Source organism: Typopeltis vanoorti, chromosome 18, assembly GCF_054136105.1.
Source record: "Typopeltis vanoorti isolate ZY-2024b chromosome 18, IOZ_Tvanoo_1.0, whole genome shotgun sequence".
Taxonomy (NCBI): domain Eukaryota; kingdom Metazoa; phylum Arthropoda; class Arachnida; order Uropygi; family Thelyphonidae; genus Typopeltis; species Typopeltis vanoorti.
Genome location: NC_143566.1, coordinates 21,107,197 through 21,125,588, shown reverse-complemented (window position 1 = coordinate 21,125,588; position 18,392 = coordinate 21,107,197). Strand labels below are relative to the sequence as shown.

At 37.2% G+C, this 18,392-nt stretch overlaps 1 protein-coding gene across 1 annotated transcript in view; it reads left to right on the top strand.

Annotated features, from left to right (window-relative positions):
* LOC150096529 (acyloxyacyl hydrolase-like) overlaps positions 1-18,392 on the top strand; it is a 236,400-nt gene that overhangs the window by 158,390 nt on the left and 59,618 nt on the right. The window contains exons 11-12 of the mRNA XM_090408466.1: positions 6,236-6,349; positions 13,435-13,471. Of these exons, the coding sequence (XP_090264592.1) occupies positions 6,236-6,349; positions 13,435-13,471 (151 nt within the window). The remainder of the gene's footprint in view (positions 1-6,235; positions 6,350-13,434; positions 13,472-18,392) is intronic.

The following is an 18,392-nucleotide window of genomic DNA, read 5'->3' as shown; positions in this document are numbered from 1 at the left end:
AGTCGTGAGAGTCTGTTTTGGACATTTTGCTATTTAATGTGTGTGTGTGAATGGTATGGGAAATGGACTGAGTGAAAACATGTAGTTGTTCAGAGATGATGCAAAATTGGGAAGAATTGCTCTATTCTCCTACAGTTCTTGAATAGAATGGTTGAAGAGGATTGTTCTAATGTGGTTTGTTTTAAATACTAATTACTGAGTAAATATTATCTCTGTTAATTATATTTTTCATAGAAAATGACTTCTGATGATTTTTTTCTTAATTTTTGATTAAATTTTCTTTTCATATCTGTTATTACCATCATCAAATCTCCATTGAGTTAGATCTGTTGTGGGCTATCCTCACTGTCAAATAAAAGATCATCAAGCATTTACAATCAATGTATTCTTCCACTTTCCATGCAAAAAAACCCTATTCCTCACTCCCCTGCTCTCATTCTCCTTAGGCAGCTTTCACCAAATAGATTATGTTCTCCATCAGTCTGGAAAATTTCACCACATTAATCTGGTAACAACCTCCTGTATGTCTCAATCACATTATCCCTCCTTCTGTTCCTATCTATAGAAAATGAATCAGATCAAGTGGGAAGTGATGTGGAAGAGCAGGAGAGATTGAAGAAGTGGTTATGAATGAGGAAGTAAATGGCATGAGTATGGAAAATGAGAGAATGGGTGTGCAAGATGAAGGGAAATGGGGAGGCTCAGGGTGGACAGGGTTACACAGCTGGAGAAAGGTGGATGCTCCAAGAGGATGTGAGAGCATGTGTAGACAGGAAAGGAATTGGATGACCTGGGATCAAGAGGAAACAGTTTAAATTGAAGAGGGTTCTAAAATGAATAAGCAGAAAGGGAAATGGCCCAGTCGAGCATGGAGAGATCACATTGAATGATTGTTATCAGTGGAACTAGCTGTAGATCCAGGAACGAGCTGTTGTGTTTATATACAAATGCTAGAAGTGTAAGAAACAAGGCAGATGAAATGGTTGCACTAATGAGTCTGTTCACCCAAAAATTGTTGGAATAAGTGAGACATGGTTAGATGAGGATGACATCTTGACAGGAATAGAGATGGAAAGATGTGATGTGTTTCATGAGGATAGAAGGGGTAAAAAGGGAGGGGGAGCGCTATTGATAATATAGAAAGAGTTATGTCTATTCAAAGTGGAGATGCAAAAAAGAAATAGTGCTATTGGTTTTGAGGCAGTATGGTGTGAGATAGAGGCGAATGGAAGGAAATACAGGTAACCCTCATATAACGCGGATGTTAGGTTCCATAGAAATGCTGCGTTATATAAATCGCGTTATTCGAGACTCAGATCACATTATGTTCCGAAATCGTTTTTTTTTTTTAATTATATAAACAACAATAAAAAATATATTTTTATTTAATTCAGTTCATGTAAGTTAAGAAAACATAAACTATGACACAAATACATAGTATAAAATTATAAAAATTACAAATTGTAATTAAGCTTCATTGCACATAATGCATAAATGTTTTAGGCAAAATAAAAATAAATTTCATATTTTAATCTTTCATAGTACGAGGATTCGAGGATCAGTTAATAAACATTAGTTTTGTCATGTAATCACCTAATACATTACTACAAAACAGTAGAGTAATTCTGTCTTTGGAAACTTTGAATCCAGGAGCTGGTCTTTCATTTTTCAAAATATAGGTGTGTTTTGGCATTTTTTTCCAATATAACCCGGATTCATCAGCATTGAACACCTGGTCTGCATTATAAATGTTTATAAACTTTGAGAATTTTTTGATTTCTATTCAAAGGAATTTTCTTTTGAGTGCATCTTCTTTCAAATCATTAGAGATTTCTTCATTTTTTTCTTAGAAAATTGCGTACACGAGCAAAGAGTTTTTGCACTTACTGTTGACCCAGCAATAAACACTTTCTTGGATTTTATGTTCATTGTGTTTGATTGTTTGAATTGCTGATTCATTTAAATTCAAAGTCCTTACAACTGGTTTTTTCTCCATTTTTCAACCAATCCATGATTTAATTTTTTTTTCTTCGAGAGAAATATTCTTTCAGTATTCATTTTTTTCCCTTTCGTTGCTGTTTGTGGCCATTACTATAAAAATAATTTTTTACACAAAAAAGCAAGCATTACATATCGTATGTAACTCACCAGAAAATAAAGTGCTCAGCTTGAGATGAACACACTTATGATTTTTAATGCATTTTCCTGGCAGAAAACGAAGACAATTTTCAACAATAAACACTTTATACAGTATACAGTGTTTATTGTTAAAATTTGTCTTTTCAACAATACATGCGTGCTAAAGGGTGTTTTCCCCTAATATAAAATCGCTACTTATAACTAGCTGTGCGATACAGGCAGACACAAATTTAATGAAGATAAAATGTGATTTTTAAGTCGCTCGGTGAAAAATATATGAAAAGATAAAGGGTTACTACAATTTCTACACTGTATTTTTCAAAACTGCATTGTATAAGTACTGCATTGAACCCTTGTTCAACGTGGTACTTAGGGTTCAATATAATGCAGTCTACAATTTGTAGACTGCGTTATATTGAAACCGCATTGTATAAGTACTGCGTTATACGAGGGTTACCTGTACTTTGTTGGATGTTGTTCTAGACCAGGAAATGTGGATGGTAGTGACTATGAAATGTATAATCAAATTAGCCAAGCAGATAAGAAAAGAGTGATCGTTATGGTCGATTTTAATTATAGCAATATAGACTGGAATGATGAGATAGCAACTGGAAGTAAAGAAAATGAGTTTCTTGAGTTTTTGAGGGATAACTACCTCAGACAGTATGTAACAGAGGACACACAAGGATTGAGGATCTTGGATTCGGTCATCTCATCAGAGGATGTAATTATAAATGAATGTCAAATCGTCCACCAATTGGTGAGAGTGACCATGAGGTGATTACCTGAGTGGTTGCCAGCAGTGTGAGGACCTCTATAAGAAAAGGGTATATGTGGAACTACAAGGGAGAGGGGATTATGAAGAGCTTAGGAGACAGCTTGCAGGTGTAGCATGGAATGAGGAGTTAGCTGGAAAAGAGATCAATGCAGCTTGGGGGATTTTCAAAAACTATCTAGTAGATGCAATGTCTAAATGTATTCCAAGGGTGAGAAAGTTGAATAAGGTAGGTGTGAAATGGATGAATAAAGAGATTAAGAATGCGATACAGAGAAAAAGGGCATTATGGAGGCGGCATAAGAGAAGTGGAAATAACTAATTCCATGAGGACTACAAAGACCAGGCAAGGAGGGTGACTTGGTTGGTGAGGGTAGCTAAAGAGAGGAATGAACAGCAGTTAGCTAATGAAGCCAAAAAGAATCCTAAGGAGTTCTTTCAATATGTAGCCAACAAAAGAAAGAATGATTATGGAAGGATGACATTGATTGGAGAAAATGGTATAAAGACAGCTGTTGCAGAAGGTGTGGTGGAGATACTTAATGAGCAGTTCATAAAGGTCTTTCAATCTTGTGAATGTGACTTCATGGAGAGATTAAGAGCGGTTGATGATGGGGAGGAGAGACTGACTGTAAGTGAGCAAGAGGTGTTTGGGGAGTTGAGAAAACTAGATGTAAATAAGGCTGTGGGACTTGATAATATATCACCACGTATTCTGAAGGAATGTGCCAGGGAGTTGATGCCGGTCTTGACATATTATTTATAATACGAGTCGTCCACTCGGTCAAGTTCCTAAGGAGGGCAAGATTGTACCACTTCATAAAGGAAGTGATAGAACTCAAGCATCAACCTATAGGCCTATCTGTGTGTCAGGTATTGTAGTTAAGTTGTTGGAGAAGCTTGTGAGAACTAGGATCCAGAATTGGGTTGACAACAATGGCATTATCTTTGATGGACAGCATGGATTTGCTAAAGGGAGGGCATGTTTTAGTACTCTACTTACTTATTACAATGAGGTGACTGCTTCCATTGACAGAGGAGAAGGATACACAGTAATATACTTAGATTTTTGCAAAGGCTTTTGATAGATTAATGCATGATAAGTTGATAGTCAAACTGTAGGGGATGGGGTTGGATGTTAGATTGGTGCATTGGATTGGAGACTGGCTATCTGATAGGTATCAACAAGTTGTGTATGGGGGAGCGATATCCAGGAAAAGGAAAGTTACTAGTGGTGTGCCTCAGGGGTCTGTTTTAGGGCCATTGCTGTTTAACTTGTATATTAATGATATTGGTGAAGATTTGGATTGAGATATTCAGTTGTTTGCAGATGATGCAAAGTTGGGACAAACCATGAAGAGTAGAGAAGATGTTGTGGCTTTACAAGAAAACTTGAATAAATTGAGTGATTGATAATGGGGATGTGAGTACAATGTTGCAAAATGTAAGGTTTAAAATTTGGAAAACAAAAATGCAGAATTTATGCTTGGTGAGGCTATATTGTCGGAGGTGGAGGATATAAGAAATCTGGGGATGATAGTTGATAAGGATCTGAAATTTAGGGGACACACATAGCCAAAATTGTGAAGACAACACAAAGGCTTCTGGGAATGATGCAGAGGACACTGACTTGTAGTAGGGAGATTCTTGTTCCATTGTATAAGGCTTTGATTAGGCCACACATGGACTATTGTGCCCAGATTTGGTCACCTAGTTTTCAGAAGGATGAAGAGATGTTGGAGAGGGTCCAGAGGCAACTGACTAAGGTAGTTTCTAACCACTGGAATGTCAAGTATGAGGAATGATTTTGAATATGCAACTTGCAGAGTCTTGTGGACAGGAGGAAGAGGGGAGATATGATAGAGACCTACAAGTTACTAAGGGGTTGTTATGGGATCAATGCTGGAGAGGTTCTACAGAAAATAGTGGGAGATCAGGGGAGAACCAGAGGTCATCCCTGGAAGCTGTATAAGGAGGGTGTGAGTAGGGGAGTGAGAAGCAGGTTTTTTTCATGCAGAGTTGTGAATGATTGGAATGCCTTGCCTGGGAGTGGGTGTCTGCAGAGAATTTGAGTGTGTTTAAAGCACAGTATGATGAGCTGTGTGTTTGATAAAAGGCCCTCGTAGATGAGTCTTTGACTCCATGGAGTCTTGGGTAATATCTACCAGGCCCTTCACATTGTATTTTCTCAGTCTCTCCTCATAGACAATATTGGAGAGACCTGTACCACTGTAGTCACTTTTCTCTAGACTTTCCAAAATATCCTTGCTCCCTTGAAAACCAGGTGATCAGATATAAGGCTCCAGTAATTCATACCATTAATCACTGTGACTTTATGCTGTGGAATGGAACGATTAACTTCTTTACTTCTCCTCATCATTGTTATAATCTGTTCTATCATTCTCATAATTCTATCAATGGTAAATGGGGTAATTCTAGACCAGTTCCTGGTATAGAATTACTCCAATTTATATATGCTGCATATGATCCTTGCCTTCAAACTTTAGATTCCATTTCAAAACATTAAACTGGTAATCCCATTGACCTTTCCACTCAATCTATTTAAATTCTCCTGTAGAACTACTTCTACTCTACCTTCATAGCTCTCTCTATCTTTGCATCATATGTGAACTACATATTCCCATTTAAACTTTTTGCAATATTATTAGCATATAAATTAAGTGGTAATGGCACAAAAACAGACCCATATGTCACACCATTGATGACTTTCCTCTTCTAGGATACTGCTCACTGCTTGTTGATATCTTTCAGACAGCCAGTCTCATATCCAACTCAATCTATTATTTAATATTTAATGAGATCGGCTAGCTCACCTTCAATTGAAAAAACCATATAAAGATTCCTCTTGTCATGACAAGAATCAAACTTTGACCTTTTCTGGTCAAAGAGCGCAATGTACCATCATTCTAATTGCGCCATGGAGGCACTTAATCTTAAGTTACTAAAGATACTTTTTAGGATAAATACAGAAGGAATTTTTCAACATATAACAATGGGAAAGCAAATTATGGTCACCCCCTGAGAATTGTGTAAGAGTATAGTTAGCACTCTTAGAGATTTTTTATTTTTTTTATTTATTTATAGAGTTGAATGAGCAGAATAGGTTTCTAGAGTAGTTGGAGTACCTTCTTATGAGTTAAGGAGAGGTATAATAAACATTATGTGAATAATAGTTAATGTGGGCCATTCTAATAATGTATTTTTGAGACTCTGGTGTTGTCCATTTTAAAAGTTTGTTAGTAGATGATAAAAGCATATGTCTGTTTTAATTATTGTAATTTATTTTTTTATTAAATCTAGGATATATGAATGTATCTTGGCCTGTCATTACTGGATATACTGATTCAGTCTATCTAAGGCTTAGGCAAAGGAATCTATGCAATCACAGAGACTATCAAAATATATGCTTTAATGGTAATTATGACCAGTTTATATTTGTTTTTAATTGATTTTTTCTTATATTTATTTCAAAAGTATGAATGTAAATGATGTAAACTTAAATGATTTTGGGATTGATCTTATGTATTAAATCATAGATAATTTGTACTGAAGCTGCTGTGGTTAATGTGAAGGAAAACTGTGTAGATAGGTAAAAAGAGGATGATGATGCCATCATTATTATGGCTGTGTAGTCTTAACCAAGTGAATTTTTTATCACTTATAAATGAGACAAAGTGATATAAATATATTTATCACTTTGTATCACTTATGTTTATATCAGAAACTAAATTCAGATGGATGCTACCACTTCCTCCTTTGAATGTGACATTAGTTTGAAGAATGATTCCATTTCTCTATTGTACATGCAATTGCAAGTTTTTTTGTATGAAGAGCTTCAAATATATCATCTGTGAAGTAGAATAATATAGAAGGATAGAAATAAAAGCTTGGTATGTGCTGTTCAAAAGGTGACAGGTGAGAGCAGGTTGGAGAACACATCGCCATTCCTTTGGTATGTTTGTATACTTAGTTTTCTTGTAAATGAAATAGGCTGTGTTGCTTAGTATTTTGTCATGAAGAACGATTAGCTATGCTTAATTTTTAGTGACTCAACTACTCTTAATCTCTTGAATTTTTATTTCATAATCTATTCGTAAAGAAATACATAAAACTAAGGCATGCTAAATTTGCTAAGCAAGAACATTTACATAAATTTTATTTTTCGGAACAGAATTTTTGGCCAGAGACAAAGTTTTGACCCATTTCTCAAAAACTCTGTTTTCGAAAAAATTAAATAATACAATAATTATGTGCATGTTGTGCAATGCAGAAGAAGAGCCCATTCATTATTATTATTATTATTCAGGCCTCCATGGAGTCAAAAGACTCTGCGTGGGAGGTCCTTCCTAAGAACATAAATTCTGTCAAGACTCATCGAGGGGAGGGCCCCCCTAAGAAACAAAAAGTCTATCATACCACTCCTTAAACTCATTGACCATTCTCGCCCTCACCACTCTATTAGGCAATGCATTCCACGGCTCAACCACCCTCCATGCAAAGAAACCACTCCTCACCCTCTTGCTCACAGTTTCCTTTCATAACTTCCAGGGATGGCCTCTTGTCATCACTCCTTCCCGCTGTTCAACCAAGTGAAAGAACTCCCCAGTGTCAACCCTGTAACCACCTCTCAACAGTTTAAAAGTCTCAATCATATCACCTCTCCTTCTTCTATCCACAAAACTCTGCAGTCCACATTCCCTCAGCCGATTCTCATAACTATCCTTGTACAGTCCTGAGACCATCTTTGTATCCTTTCCACAGTTAATTTATCCCTTCAAATCCTGGGGACCAAATTTGAGAACAATAATCCAAGTGTGGTCTGATCAGAGACTTATACAATGGAATGATACCCTCTTATCTCTGCAGGTCAGTGTCCTTCTCATAATTGCAGCAATCCTCTGTGTTACCTTCACCACCTTTGCAATATGTCCCCTAAACTTCAGGTTTCTATCAATCATCAACCGCAGATCTCTTGTCTCCCCAACTTCCTCCAGTATAACTCCTCCCATAGAGTATGCAGCATCCCATCGATGTTTTCCAAACCTCAAGACCTTACATTTTGCAGCATTAAATCGACACCCCATTCATTAGCCCATCTATCTAGCTTATTCAAATCCTCTTGCAGGGCTACCACATCTGCACTATTACTAATAATCCTTCCCAGCTTTGCATCATCCGCAAACAACTGAATATCCCCTTGCAATCCACTGGCAATGTCACTGATATAAAGGTTAAACAATATAAGTCCTAGTACTGGTCCCTGTGGGACCCCACTTGTAACCATCTGTCTCCTTGAAACTGCTCCACCATACACAACTCTCTGAACTTATCAGACAGCCAATCCTGAATCCAGTTGACCAATCTGACATCCAGACCCATGTGTTGCAACTTAAATATCAGTTTATCATGTGGCACCCTGTCAAAGGCATTTCCTAAGTCTAAGAAAATGCCTTTCCCTCATCTATTGTTCTTGTAACTTTATTATAAAAGGCTAGCATATTGCTAAAACAAGAGCGCCCTTTCACAAATCCATGTTGACTCTCACAGATAACATTACCCTCATCTGCCCAGTGCTGTATACGGTCCCTCACTACTTTCTCCAAGATCTTAACAAATACGGATGACACACAGACTGGTCTATAATTAGACACTTCCAGTCTGTTACCACCCTTGTTCAATGGCACTATCTTACCTTCCTTCCATTCCCTGGGCACCTTTGCTGAAGCAGAACTTTCATTGAAAAGCCAGGTTAAATGCACTGTCAGTTCCCTAGCACTTTCTCTCAAAACTCGTGGTGAAATACGATCCAGTCCCAAAGCTTTATTGACATCCAGAGTTCTCAGTATCTGAAACACACTCTCCTCCTATACCTCTAAACCTTGAATCAGCCCTATCCCTCTAGCATTAAAACTGACTCCTCCAGGATGAAATACTCCAATAAAGTGGTCACTGAACAATTCCACTATGCCCTCTGCATCAGTCACTCTATTCCCATTTTTATCCCACAATATCATTCTTCCATAGTCATTTCTCCTCCTACTGGCCACATAGCTAAAAAATTCCCTAGGATTTTCTTTGGATCTTAGGGCCAATCTCCTTTCATATTCCAGTTTCGCTTTCCTAACAACACTAGTCACTTTTCTGGCCTGTGTCTTATATTCTTCACGCATCCTCTCTTCACCTGTCTCCTTATATCTCTTCCATAGCCTCTTTTTCACATGCAATTCCTGTTTAATATTGTTTGTCATCCACTTGACTCCAAATTGTGTCCTCTTCTTCTTCACTCGCGGTATACAACTTACCATTGCTGCTAACAAATATTCTTTCACAATTTCCCATGCACTAACGATATCCTGGCCTTCCAATTCCTCCCTCCATGAAACTTCCCGAAGTTGACATCTAAGACTATTATAATCACTGCATTAGAATTCCACATAAGTTCCCGTCTCTTTGATACTCCTGCATGTCTATTCATTTTCCAAGTCAAAACCATATGGTCACTCTCTCCAACTGGTGGGAGAGATGTCATCTCAGTTATTGTCAACTCTTCTGATGCTATAACCAAATCCAAAACTCTTGAACCTATTGTTCCCTCTGTTACATGTTGCCTAAGACATTTGTCCCTCAAGAATTCTAGAAATTCCATTCCACTATTGCTACATGAATCTTCCTCTCTCCAATTTATACTACTGTAGTTAAAATCTCCCATAACAATGATTCTTCTTGCACTTGCCAAATTTAGCTGTCTAAACATCTCCTGGTCCCCATCCTCTGTGCTCCTGGGTGTGTAGCAACACCCCACTAAATATCCTGTCTTGCCTACCTCTACCTCACACCATATGCTCTCAAAATCATTTGTCTCACTTCCTTCCAAAGCCTCCACTCTTAGAGGACATAGGTCATCACTTATCATAAGCAGTACCCCACCACCACGCTTTCCCCTCCTATCCTGACGAAAAATGCTATACCCAGCGACTTCTATTCCTGTTATTATATCCCCTTCTGTCAACCACGTCTCAGTGATCCCAATAATTTTTGGCCAGGCTGATGCTATCTGCTCCACCAATTCCTCTCCCTTATTCCGGATACTCCTGGCATTAGTATAAAGCATATAAATGCCATTGTTTCTATACCCAGCATTATCCCTTCTAGCCTCCACTGGGCTCAGTGTTACCTGACATCATCTCCCTTCTCCCAAGTATCCATTCCCACAAGAGGCCACCCCTGCTATCATCCTCCCTGGGACACACTGACTTGTTCAGAACAGCAATCTGTTACCATTGAAATCTAATAGGAATGAGCAGAAATAGTCATGCAAAAAAAAAAAAGGAAAAAAAAAAAGAAAAGAAAGAAAATAAAAATTAACAATGGAGAGATGGTTATTTGACTACAACCAATAGGTTGAAATCCAACCATCAATAAACCATGGATGTTTATTAATGCCTTTAGGTGGTTGTGAATGGAGGCGCTTAAGGGTCAAAGCTGTATAACTGAGAGGAGACCTCCACATAGCCTTTAAAGGAATGCAGAGAACTGACCAGGGCTTCTGACTTAATGTCCAATTCTCACCATCTCATTGTGCACCCTGTTGGGTATCTACCTGGATACTGAAAGAAAGAGGATGGGCTGGCAATTTGGGATTTAGCCGACCAAATTGTATTCTTATTGGTTAAACCAAAATACAAAATGATGGTACAACATGACAAAATTTTATGCCGCTGGGGCGTTGCCTGGTTAAACAAGGCCCCAGTTGTTTTCGGCAGGGAACAAGGGCAAACAGCGAAAAGTCAGCTACTGGAACAAATCCTAAAACTTACCCCAACTCAACATCACCAGAGTTCAAGATCAGTACTTTCAACATAAGAAGCCTGAATGGCAAAAAAATGGAGCTAGCTGAGGAATTAGAAAAGTACCAGATCAACATAATAGGGACGACTGAAACAAAAAAAGACAAAAACTAGTGAGATCTTTCTGAGCAATAAATACAAAATGTTATATTCAGGCAATAACAATCAAGGAAAAAGAGGAGTAGCCATAGTATTCAACACTAAATACGAGACTAATCTTCTTGAATGTCAAGCAGTCTCAAGTAGAGTGATGTGGGCAAATATGAGAATGGGGAACTGGAGAATGAGACTTATTTGTGTCCCACAGAAGGCTCTACTAAGGTAGAAGTGGAGGAATTTTTTGAGGCTTTAGAGAAAGCAACTGACACAATAAAAAAGGAAAAGTTGGTCCTTGTTATGTATCTAAATAGCAGAATAGGAAATGATTATCAAGATATACAAAAATATTTTGGGAAAATTGGAGAAAAGAGCCAAGCTAATAATAATGGCAAATACCTGTTGGATTATTACTAACACCATGTTCCATTATAAAAATGTGCACAAATTCACATGTAGAGAAGAGGCAAGAAATAATAAAAGTCTCATTGACTATTATTGTTGATAGTGATGTTTTCTCCCTTGTGCAGGACACTAGAGTATGCAGAGGATCTGAAATTGGAAGTGATCACTATTTAGTCTTGAGCAGAATAAAATTGAAAAGAATAACAAGTAAGAAAGTTTCAAAGTGAATAAAAGTTGAGCAGCTCTTAGATGTGAACTGTAGACTAAAATAATCAAAGATTATTGAAGAAAAAATGAAAGAGTTTGAGAACAGGAACCAAACCTTGGAGATTCAGTGGCAAGCCTTGAAGAAAACCCTGATTGATTCAGCCAGAAAGGCATGTGGTGAGGTTGTCTGCAAGGATAGAAAAATCAGAACTCTGTGGTGGACACAGGAAGTTAAAGAGGCAGTGAAGGAAAAGAAGAAAGCATATCAAAAGTTATGCTTTCTTCTGTTATGCAAGCTGGCAAATAAGTCAGATTGTTCTCTTAAAGAATACAGAGACAACTATAAGAAAGCTAAACACTGTGTAAAACTACTAAATAAAAGTCATGTGAGGACTTTGGCAAGAACATAGAAAATAAATATCAAGAAGGTGGCAAAATATTTTGGAGGTTGTTGAAGAAGCTTAGAAATGAAGAAAAGAGTGCAAGCTGTAAAAGGAATTAGAGATGATAAAGGGGACATGAAAACAGGAGAAAAATATATCCTTGAAGTATGGAGTAATTACTTCGAAAAATTGCTAAATGAAACAAGCAGTGATAGCACAGTGGTAAAAAACACTCAATAGGCATACAATCAGGAATACATATCCATACTTGAAGTAGAAAAAAAAAAAAGCTATCAAAGGCTTGAAATGTGGAAAGGCAGCAGGAATAGATGATATTCGAGAAATGCTGAGGTATGGTGGTATAAAAGTCTTACAGTGGCTGTACTGCATAGTTCAGAAGACCTGGACAGATGGACAAATTCCCAATGATTGGAGTAGAGCTCTAATAGTACCCATATATAAAAAGGGAAAATATAACTGAATATGAGAATTACAGATGTATTTCCCTGCTGTGTGTTCCTGGTAAGATTTATACAAGTATACTAGAGAAACTGTTGAGAAGGATTGTGACAGAAGAGAATCTTGGTGAAGAACAAGCTGGATTCAGCCGAATAGAGGCTATCAGGATCAGATTTTCACTTTACGACAAATAGTTGAGAAATCGTACTTGTTGATAAATCCCAGTTTATCCTGGGGTTTTTCATCCTGCAAGCAAGCAAACTGGCCTTGAGAACTCAACACTACAGGACATAGGATACACCAGGGTGTAGGGCTGACCACCTTATCCTGTGAACAGTTTGAGGTCCGATGATTAATAAACCCTTGACACCGCAAGGTAAAAGAGGGTAAAAGGAAGACGAGAAAAGTTAGATGCAATGTTATAAATGGCACAATTTTCGCAAATGTTGGTAATCCCCACATAGGTTATTTTTAAATTACATAACTTAGTGGTCTGCAGAATTGTTTTAGGCATTTGACTGGTCCTTGGGCTTAGAAAGGTTGAAAAACGCTGCCCTAAAGCAATACTAAAATTTATAAAGCCATTTTCTACTAGAGAATGAAAAGCTGTGAATCTTTACTATAGGAATCAAATCTAATTTTTAATTTTTTTCCCCATATCTATGATGCTCTTATTCCTGTTAAATTTTAGTTTAAACTGGAAACTAGAATAATGTTACATTAGTGTAACATTATTCTAGTTTAATTTATACATAGCATTTTTTAGCACTAGTATTGAAGACAGGCTGAAAATTCTATAATGAAAAATAAAATTTAAGTGTTCCAGTTTTAAATATTATACAGAACATAAACAGAAAGGTTTGTGACACAAGTCTGAATAATGACTCCTTTTAATTTAATGGAGTAGGAAAAAAATGTTATTTTACTACCTAGATAACTCAATTTTCAAACAACTCTTATGCACGTGCCTTTTGTTTTTTTAACAAAGTTAATGTGTGTGTGTATTTTGTGATATTATTCTAGTCATAAATAATGTAAATACATTTGAAAATTATGCATTCTGCTTTTAACATTTTTGCAATATTTATTGCTTTATTTTTAGGTGCAGATTCAAACTCAATGAATGAATATCTCTCCAGGTAATTTTGATTTTTACTTTTTTATTATCATCATCAGACTTTCACATGGTTAAGACTAATCATGAGAGGTCCCACTGTCACACACACAGCTCATAAAACCATTCCTTAAATGCTTCCATTGTCTATGCACTCACCACACTCAGTACATTGCAATCATCTGCCATTCTCGATGCAAAACCTGCCCCCCCCCCCCCAGCCTTGCCATCCTCATACAGCTTATAGTGATGGCCTTTTGTTCTCCTCATATCCTTCCATTCTATGAAAAACCTCTTCCACACATACTGGTAATAATCTCTTACTAACTTATGTCTCAATCATATCCTGATTTCCCCCCCACACACACCTCCTATCTGCCATACTCTTATCTGCAAATTTCATTTCCTCAATATTTCGTCATGCCTGACATTCCACAGACCAGAAACCAACTCGGTCAATCTTCTCTGGATTCCTTCCAATACATATTTATCCTTTGAAAACCAGGTAGCCAAATCTACAAAGTAAGAAATAGATGAAATAGAACACTAGATGGTAGATGACTTTCACTGCCCAATGAAATACCACCACCCCTGGTTTATTGGAGGCCTGAAGTAGCATATGAACATATTTGGTTCTCCAGAGCAGGGATTATGGTTTCTGTTCTAACTTCTCTTCTCTGTACAATGTGAGCTAAATACTCTTCAATGTCATGCTTAACATACTTAGAGACCCATAACCTCCTCCATTTCGGTACATCAGTTAAAACAGTGGTGGTGCTGCAGCCTGGCCACCAGTTAGTGCATGGACCCAAACCTGTCAGTAATGAGCTATGAAGCTTCCTAATCAACTGGCAAATCCTTCTACCACATACTCTACCATTTCATACCTGGAGGGGAGTAGTGGTACATGGGAGGCACTGTCGAGACCACATTATGAGATGGAGACTGGTCACTCTCTGTATGGATGTCACTGGAAGTTTTTCCACTTGGTTATACTATAAATTAAAGATACAAATATTATATACTTGGTTTAATCCTTTATCCAAGTGTAAGTAAACAAAGCTTGCACCTGAAGTATTTTCAGGACTGGAGCAACTTGTATATAGAAGCTAATGACTTCACATCACTTACCTTAGTTTCCCATAATGCAAAGCACATATCCTTGTGGACATATATAATGCTATGCATCATGGGAAGGGTCACTACCCAGTACAGTTTCAACTTTTACTGAGGTCTCAACAGTTGGAGCCAGACCCAGAAGTGATACTCTAAGTCCTTATAAGGACTGGCTTAAAGGGGCAAAGCAAGAATGCTTTTCATCTTCCCCATTATCTGTAGTGGACAGTGTAGGGATAAGGTGTTATTGAGATATTAAAGCTCTGATCATGGCAGGAGGGTAACAGCAATAGCCGAGCCTCAGTTAGGACTTCATTCGCTACAGCATTTCCATCCATTACCCTCCAAGGGTATTGATCACCGCATCTCACAGTCAATTCCAACCATCTACCATGATACTCTAAGGTTAAAGTAATGCAGAAGTCATATTTTCACATACGAGTAGCTAAAAGGTATCACACCTTATTATTAAAATACTCTAGATTAAAGGTAGTTGTTGGAAGTTTTTCCACTTGGTTATACTATAAATTAAAGATACAAAGATATCATATACTTGGTTTAATCCTTTATCCAAGTATAAGCAAACAAAGATTCCACCTGAAGTATTTTCAGGAATGGACTAAGGCAAGTGATGTGAAGTCATTAGCTTCTATATACCAGTTGCCCCAATCCTTTTGGCTACTTGTATATGAAAAAAATATGACTTCTGCATTACTTGAACCTTAGTATCACCTTTGGATCCGGCGCCACTGATGAGACCTCAGTAAAGGTCGAAACCGGTTTAGGTAGTGACCCTTCCCATAATGCATAGCATTATACATGTCTGCAAGGATACTAAAGCAAGTGATATGAAGTCATTAGTTTCTATATATGAGTTGCCCCAGTCCTGAAAATACTTTATATATATATATATATATATATATATATATATATATATATATATTCAAACTTTGTTTGCTTACACTTGGATAAAGGTTTAAACCAAGTATATAATATCTTGCTATCTTTCATTTATTGTATGGATGTCATGTCCAAAAGTATCACTGCATGTCCTTACTCTTTGCCTCCATCTAACTATGAACAAACAGTGGTGAATCTTAAAAAAATGACAGTGATACTGTGGGAGAAAGGAATCTCTCTCCCTCTCTCTTATAAACTAATTCCTTTAAAAATACACAATGCAACCAATCATCACATACAAATAGTTCCAGAATCTCATTAAAAACTCATTTTCGCATCCCTTTTATTAACATTAATAGCATTAACACCAATACTTACATTCATCCAGACTATACCTCTTAGTTTTGACAGAAACCCCTTTCTAACACCACTGCAATAGTACGTACATCCACTGCTTCCATCTACGATATCCAAATTACACAATTCCTTTCACCACAAGGGTTTGTGGCACCTGTGCTTTTGTGAGATCAGACATTGCTTGCCAGAATGGCTTATTTTGAATCCACCTCTAAACTCTTTAGCTCAAGATTTTATTGCCTCGTTTTTGTAATATTCATCTGCTGCATCTACCATTCTCCAAACTCTGATAACTACTCAGATCTCTTCTCAGTACTCTCCATGAAACTTGACCATCTGCAATCCAGTCATCCAAATAGTTAGATCATCTTCCCAGGCAACCTCAATGTCCATAATTTCTGCTGGCTTACCCTTTACAACACCACTGACAAGGCTGGATAAGAGGCAGAAATCTTTGCCATAAGCCTCGCCGGTCATCCAGTACTATATCGTGCACTTGATTAATGATTTCTGCTGGTGTTACATTTTTGGACATCCTTCATGTGGATCATCTTCAAGGCTGGCACAGCCACGTTTAAACTCGGCATCCCATTTCTTAATTTTTCAAAAACAAAGGAGAAGAGTGCCCATAAACTTTTATGAACTTTGAATGAATTTCTTTTCGTGGTAAACCTTCTTTTACAAAGAATTTTGTAACCGCACAATACTCAATTTTTTCCATTTCAAGGGATACAGACAACACTTTTGTTTCAAACAGCTGTATAAAACAAACTAATAAGCATCCATGTGAAATTGCAGGTCATTCTATCAAACTCGATAGAATGACCTGCAATTTCACATGGATGCTTATGACAGATGTACCAACTTAGAAAAAAAAAAAAAACTCACCGACAGTGTTGCCATCTATAGTCGAAGCCGAGAACCTTTCAGACCACCCTCATAGATGATCCCACTCTCACAGATTCATTTCAACCTCTATCTCTAAGTTGCAATGTTTCAGCTTTGTGTCTGTTATACAGGTACTTCAATGGTCATTACTCTGCTGAACTGGCAACCATCATTCCTCCACTTTTGGTTGCAGTTCTTAATATAAGAGCAGCAGTTACCAAGCCTCTTTACTGAAAACACACCAAACTTGCTTCTCCTTTTCCTGTTTTATTCTATCCACCATTGTCCTCTGGAACACCCTTCTGCAAGGAATATTTCCAATAACAACCTGCATCTCTTCAAAAAAAAAAAATATCAACCAACTTCTGAATCCTCACCTGCACCCCCAGACATACCACTGATGTACTTAGAAGTCCTAAGACCTCTTATGTATGAGATCAATACATGTGTAAATGTATATGGTATATAACCTCTGTGACCCCTGCAACAGTATCTTCTGTTGTGATATCCTTGTACGTTTTAACAATATATCCCTTAAATTTTAAGTCTTTATCCATGATTACTCCCAACGCCATTATATCCTCTGTCTCCTGTAAGATATTTTCCACCATTTATATACTCTGCATCCCATCCTTGCTTTCGCTTTCCACATTTTAAAATCTTGCACTTTGTAACATTGAATTGATAACCCTACTTGCTTACCCATCAGCCAGTCTATTCAAGTCCACTTGGAAAACCACATTTGCTCTGCTTTCATCATGGTTTTTCTCAACTTTACATCATCTGTAAAGAACTGTATATCCCCACTCAGGTTTTTCCCAATATTAGCATATAAATTAAACAGCAATGGCCTCAGGACACACCCCTAGTGACTTTCCTCTTCTATGATATTGCCCCCCCCCTTCCCCATGCACTACATCCTGATATCTATTAGACAGCCATTCTCAAATCTTTGTGAGTTGATTGTCATCGTTCATAACACTCACCCTCAAAAATACTTAGCACTCAGTTTTGCTCAATGTCTTACTTTTCACCTGTCTAACTACTCTGTACAAATCCTAAATCCACCCAACCTTAGAGTGTTACTCTCACATTTGGGGTGGTGAAGAAGAAAAACTTTTAAAAATTCTTGATACGAATCAAAAGAGGCCAGCTCTGATAATTAATGACCTCTCTCTCGAACTCTTTCAACTACTTTCTTAGATGATTAGTTTCTGCATCTTTCTACATATTTCCATTGACACTGTTCAGAAGAAATGGCATCTATCATTTCTGCTAAACTTTCACATATAAAAGCTACTGAACACACATTTACAGCTCAATGGCTAGCTCATAAACCTGCTACTCCAAGTCATCTTTCTTTTCATCTGCTATCTCTGTTTTCTGAAACTAGCCTTTCTTAAAGAACATAAACTCTTAGAGGAATTGCTTCTCGCTTCCCCAAACACCAGTCTTCAGCTCTTTAAAAAAAAAAAAAAAAAAAAAAAAAAACGATTTTTTTTCTATTGTAACTCCTGCAAACATAAGCATCAATTTGCTGCAGGTTCTGTAACCTCTCGTGTGAGAGTGCTTAAAAAATAACCCGGTTTTGAGAGCTCTCAGTGCATCTACATTGAATTCCCATGAATTTAGTAGCAACAGATTTTATAAATTTTGAAAAATAGATAGCTGAGAAATATAAAGTA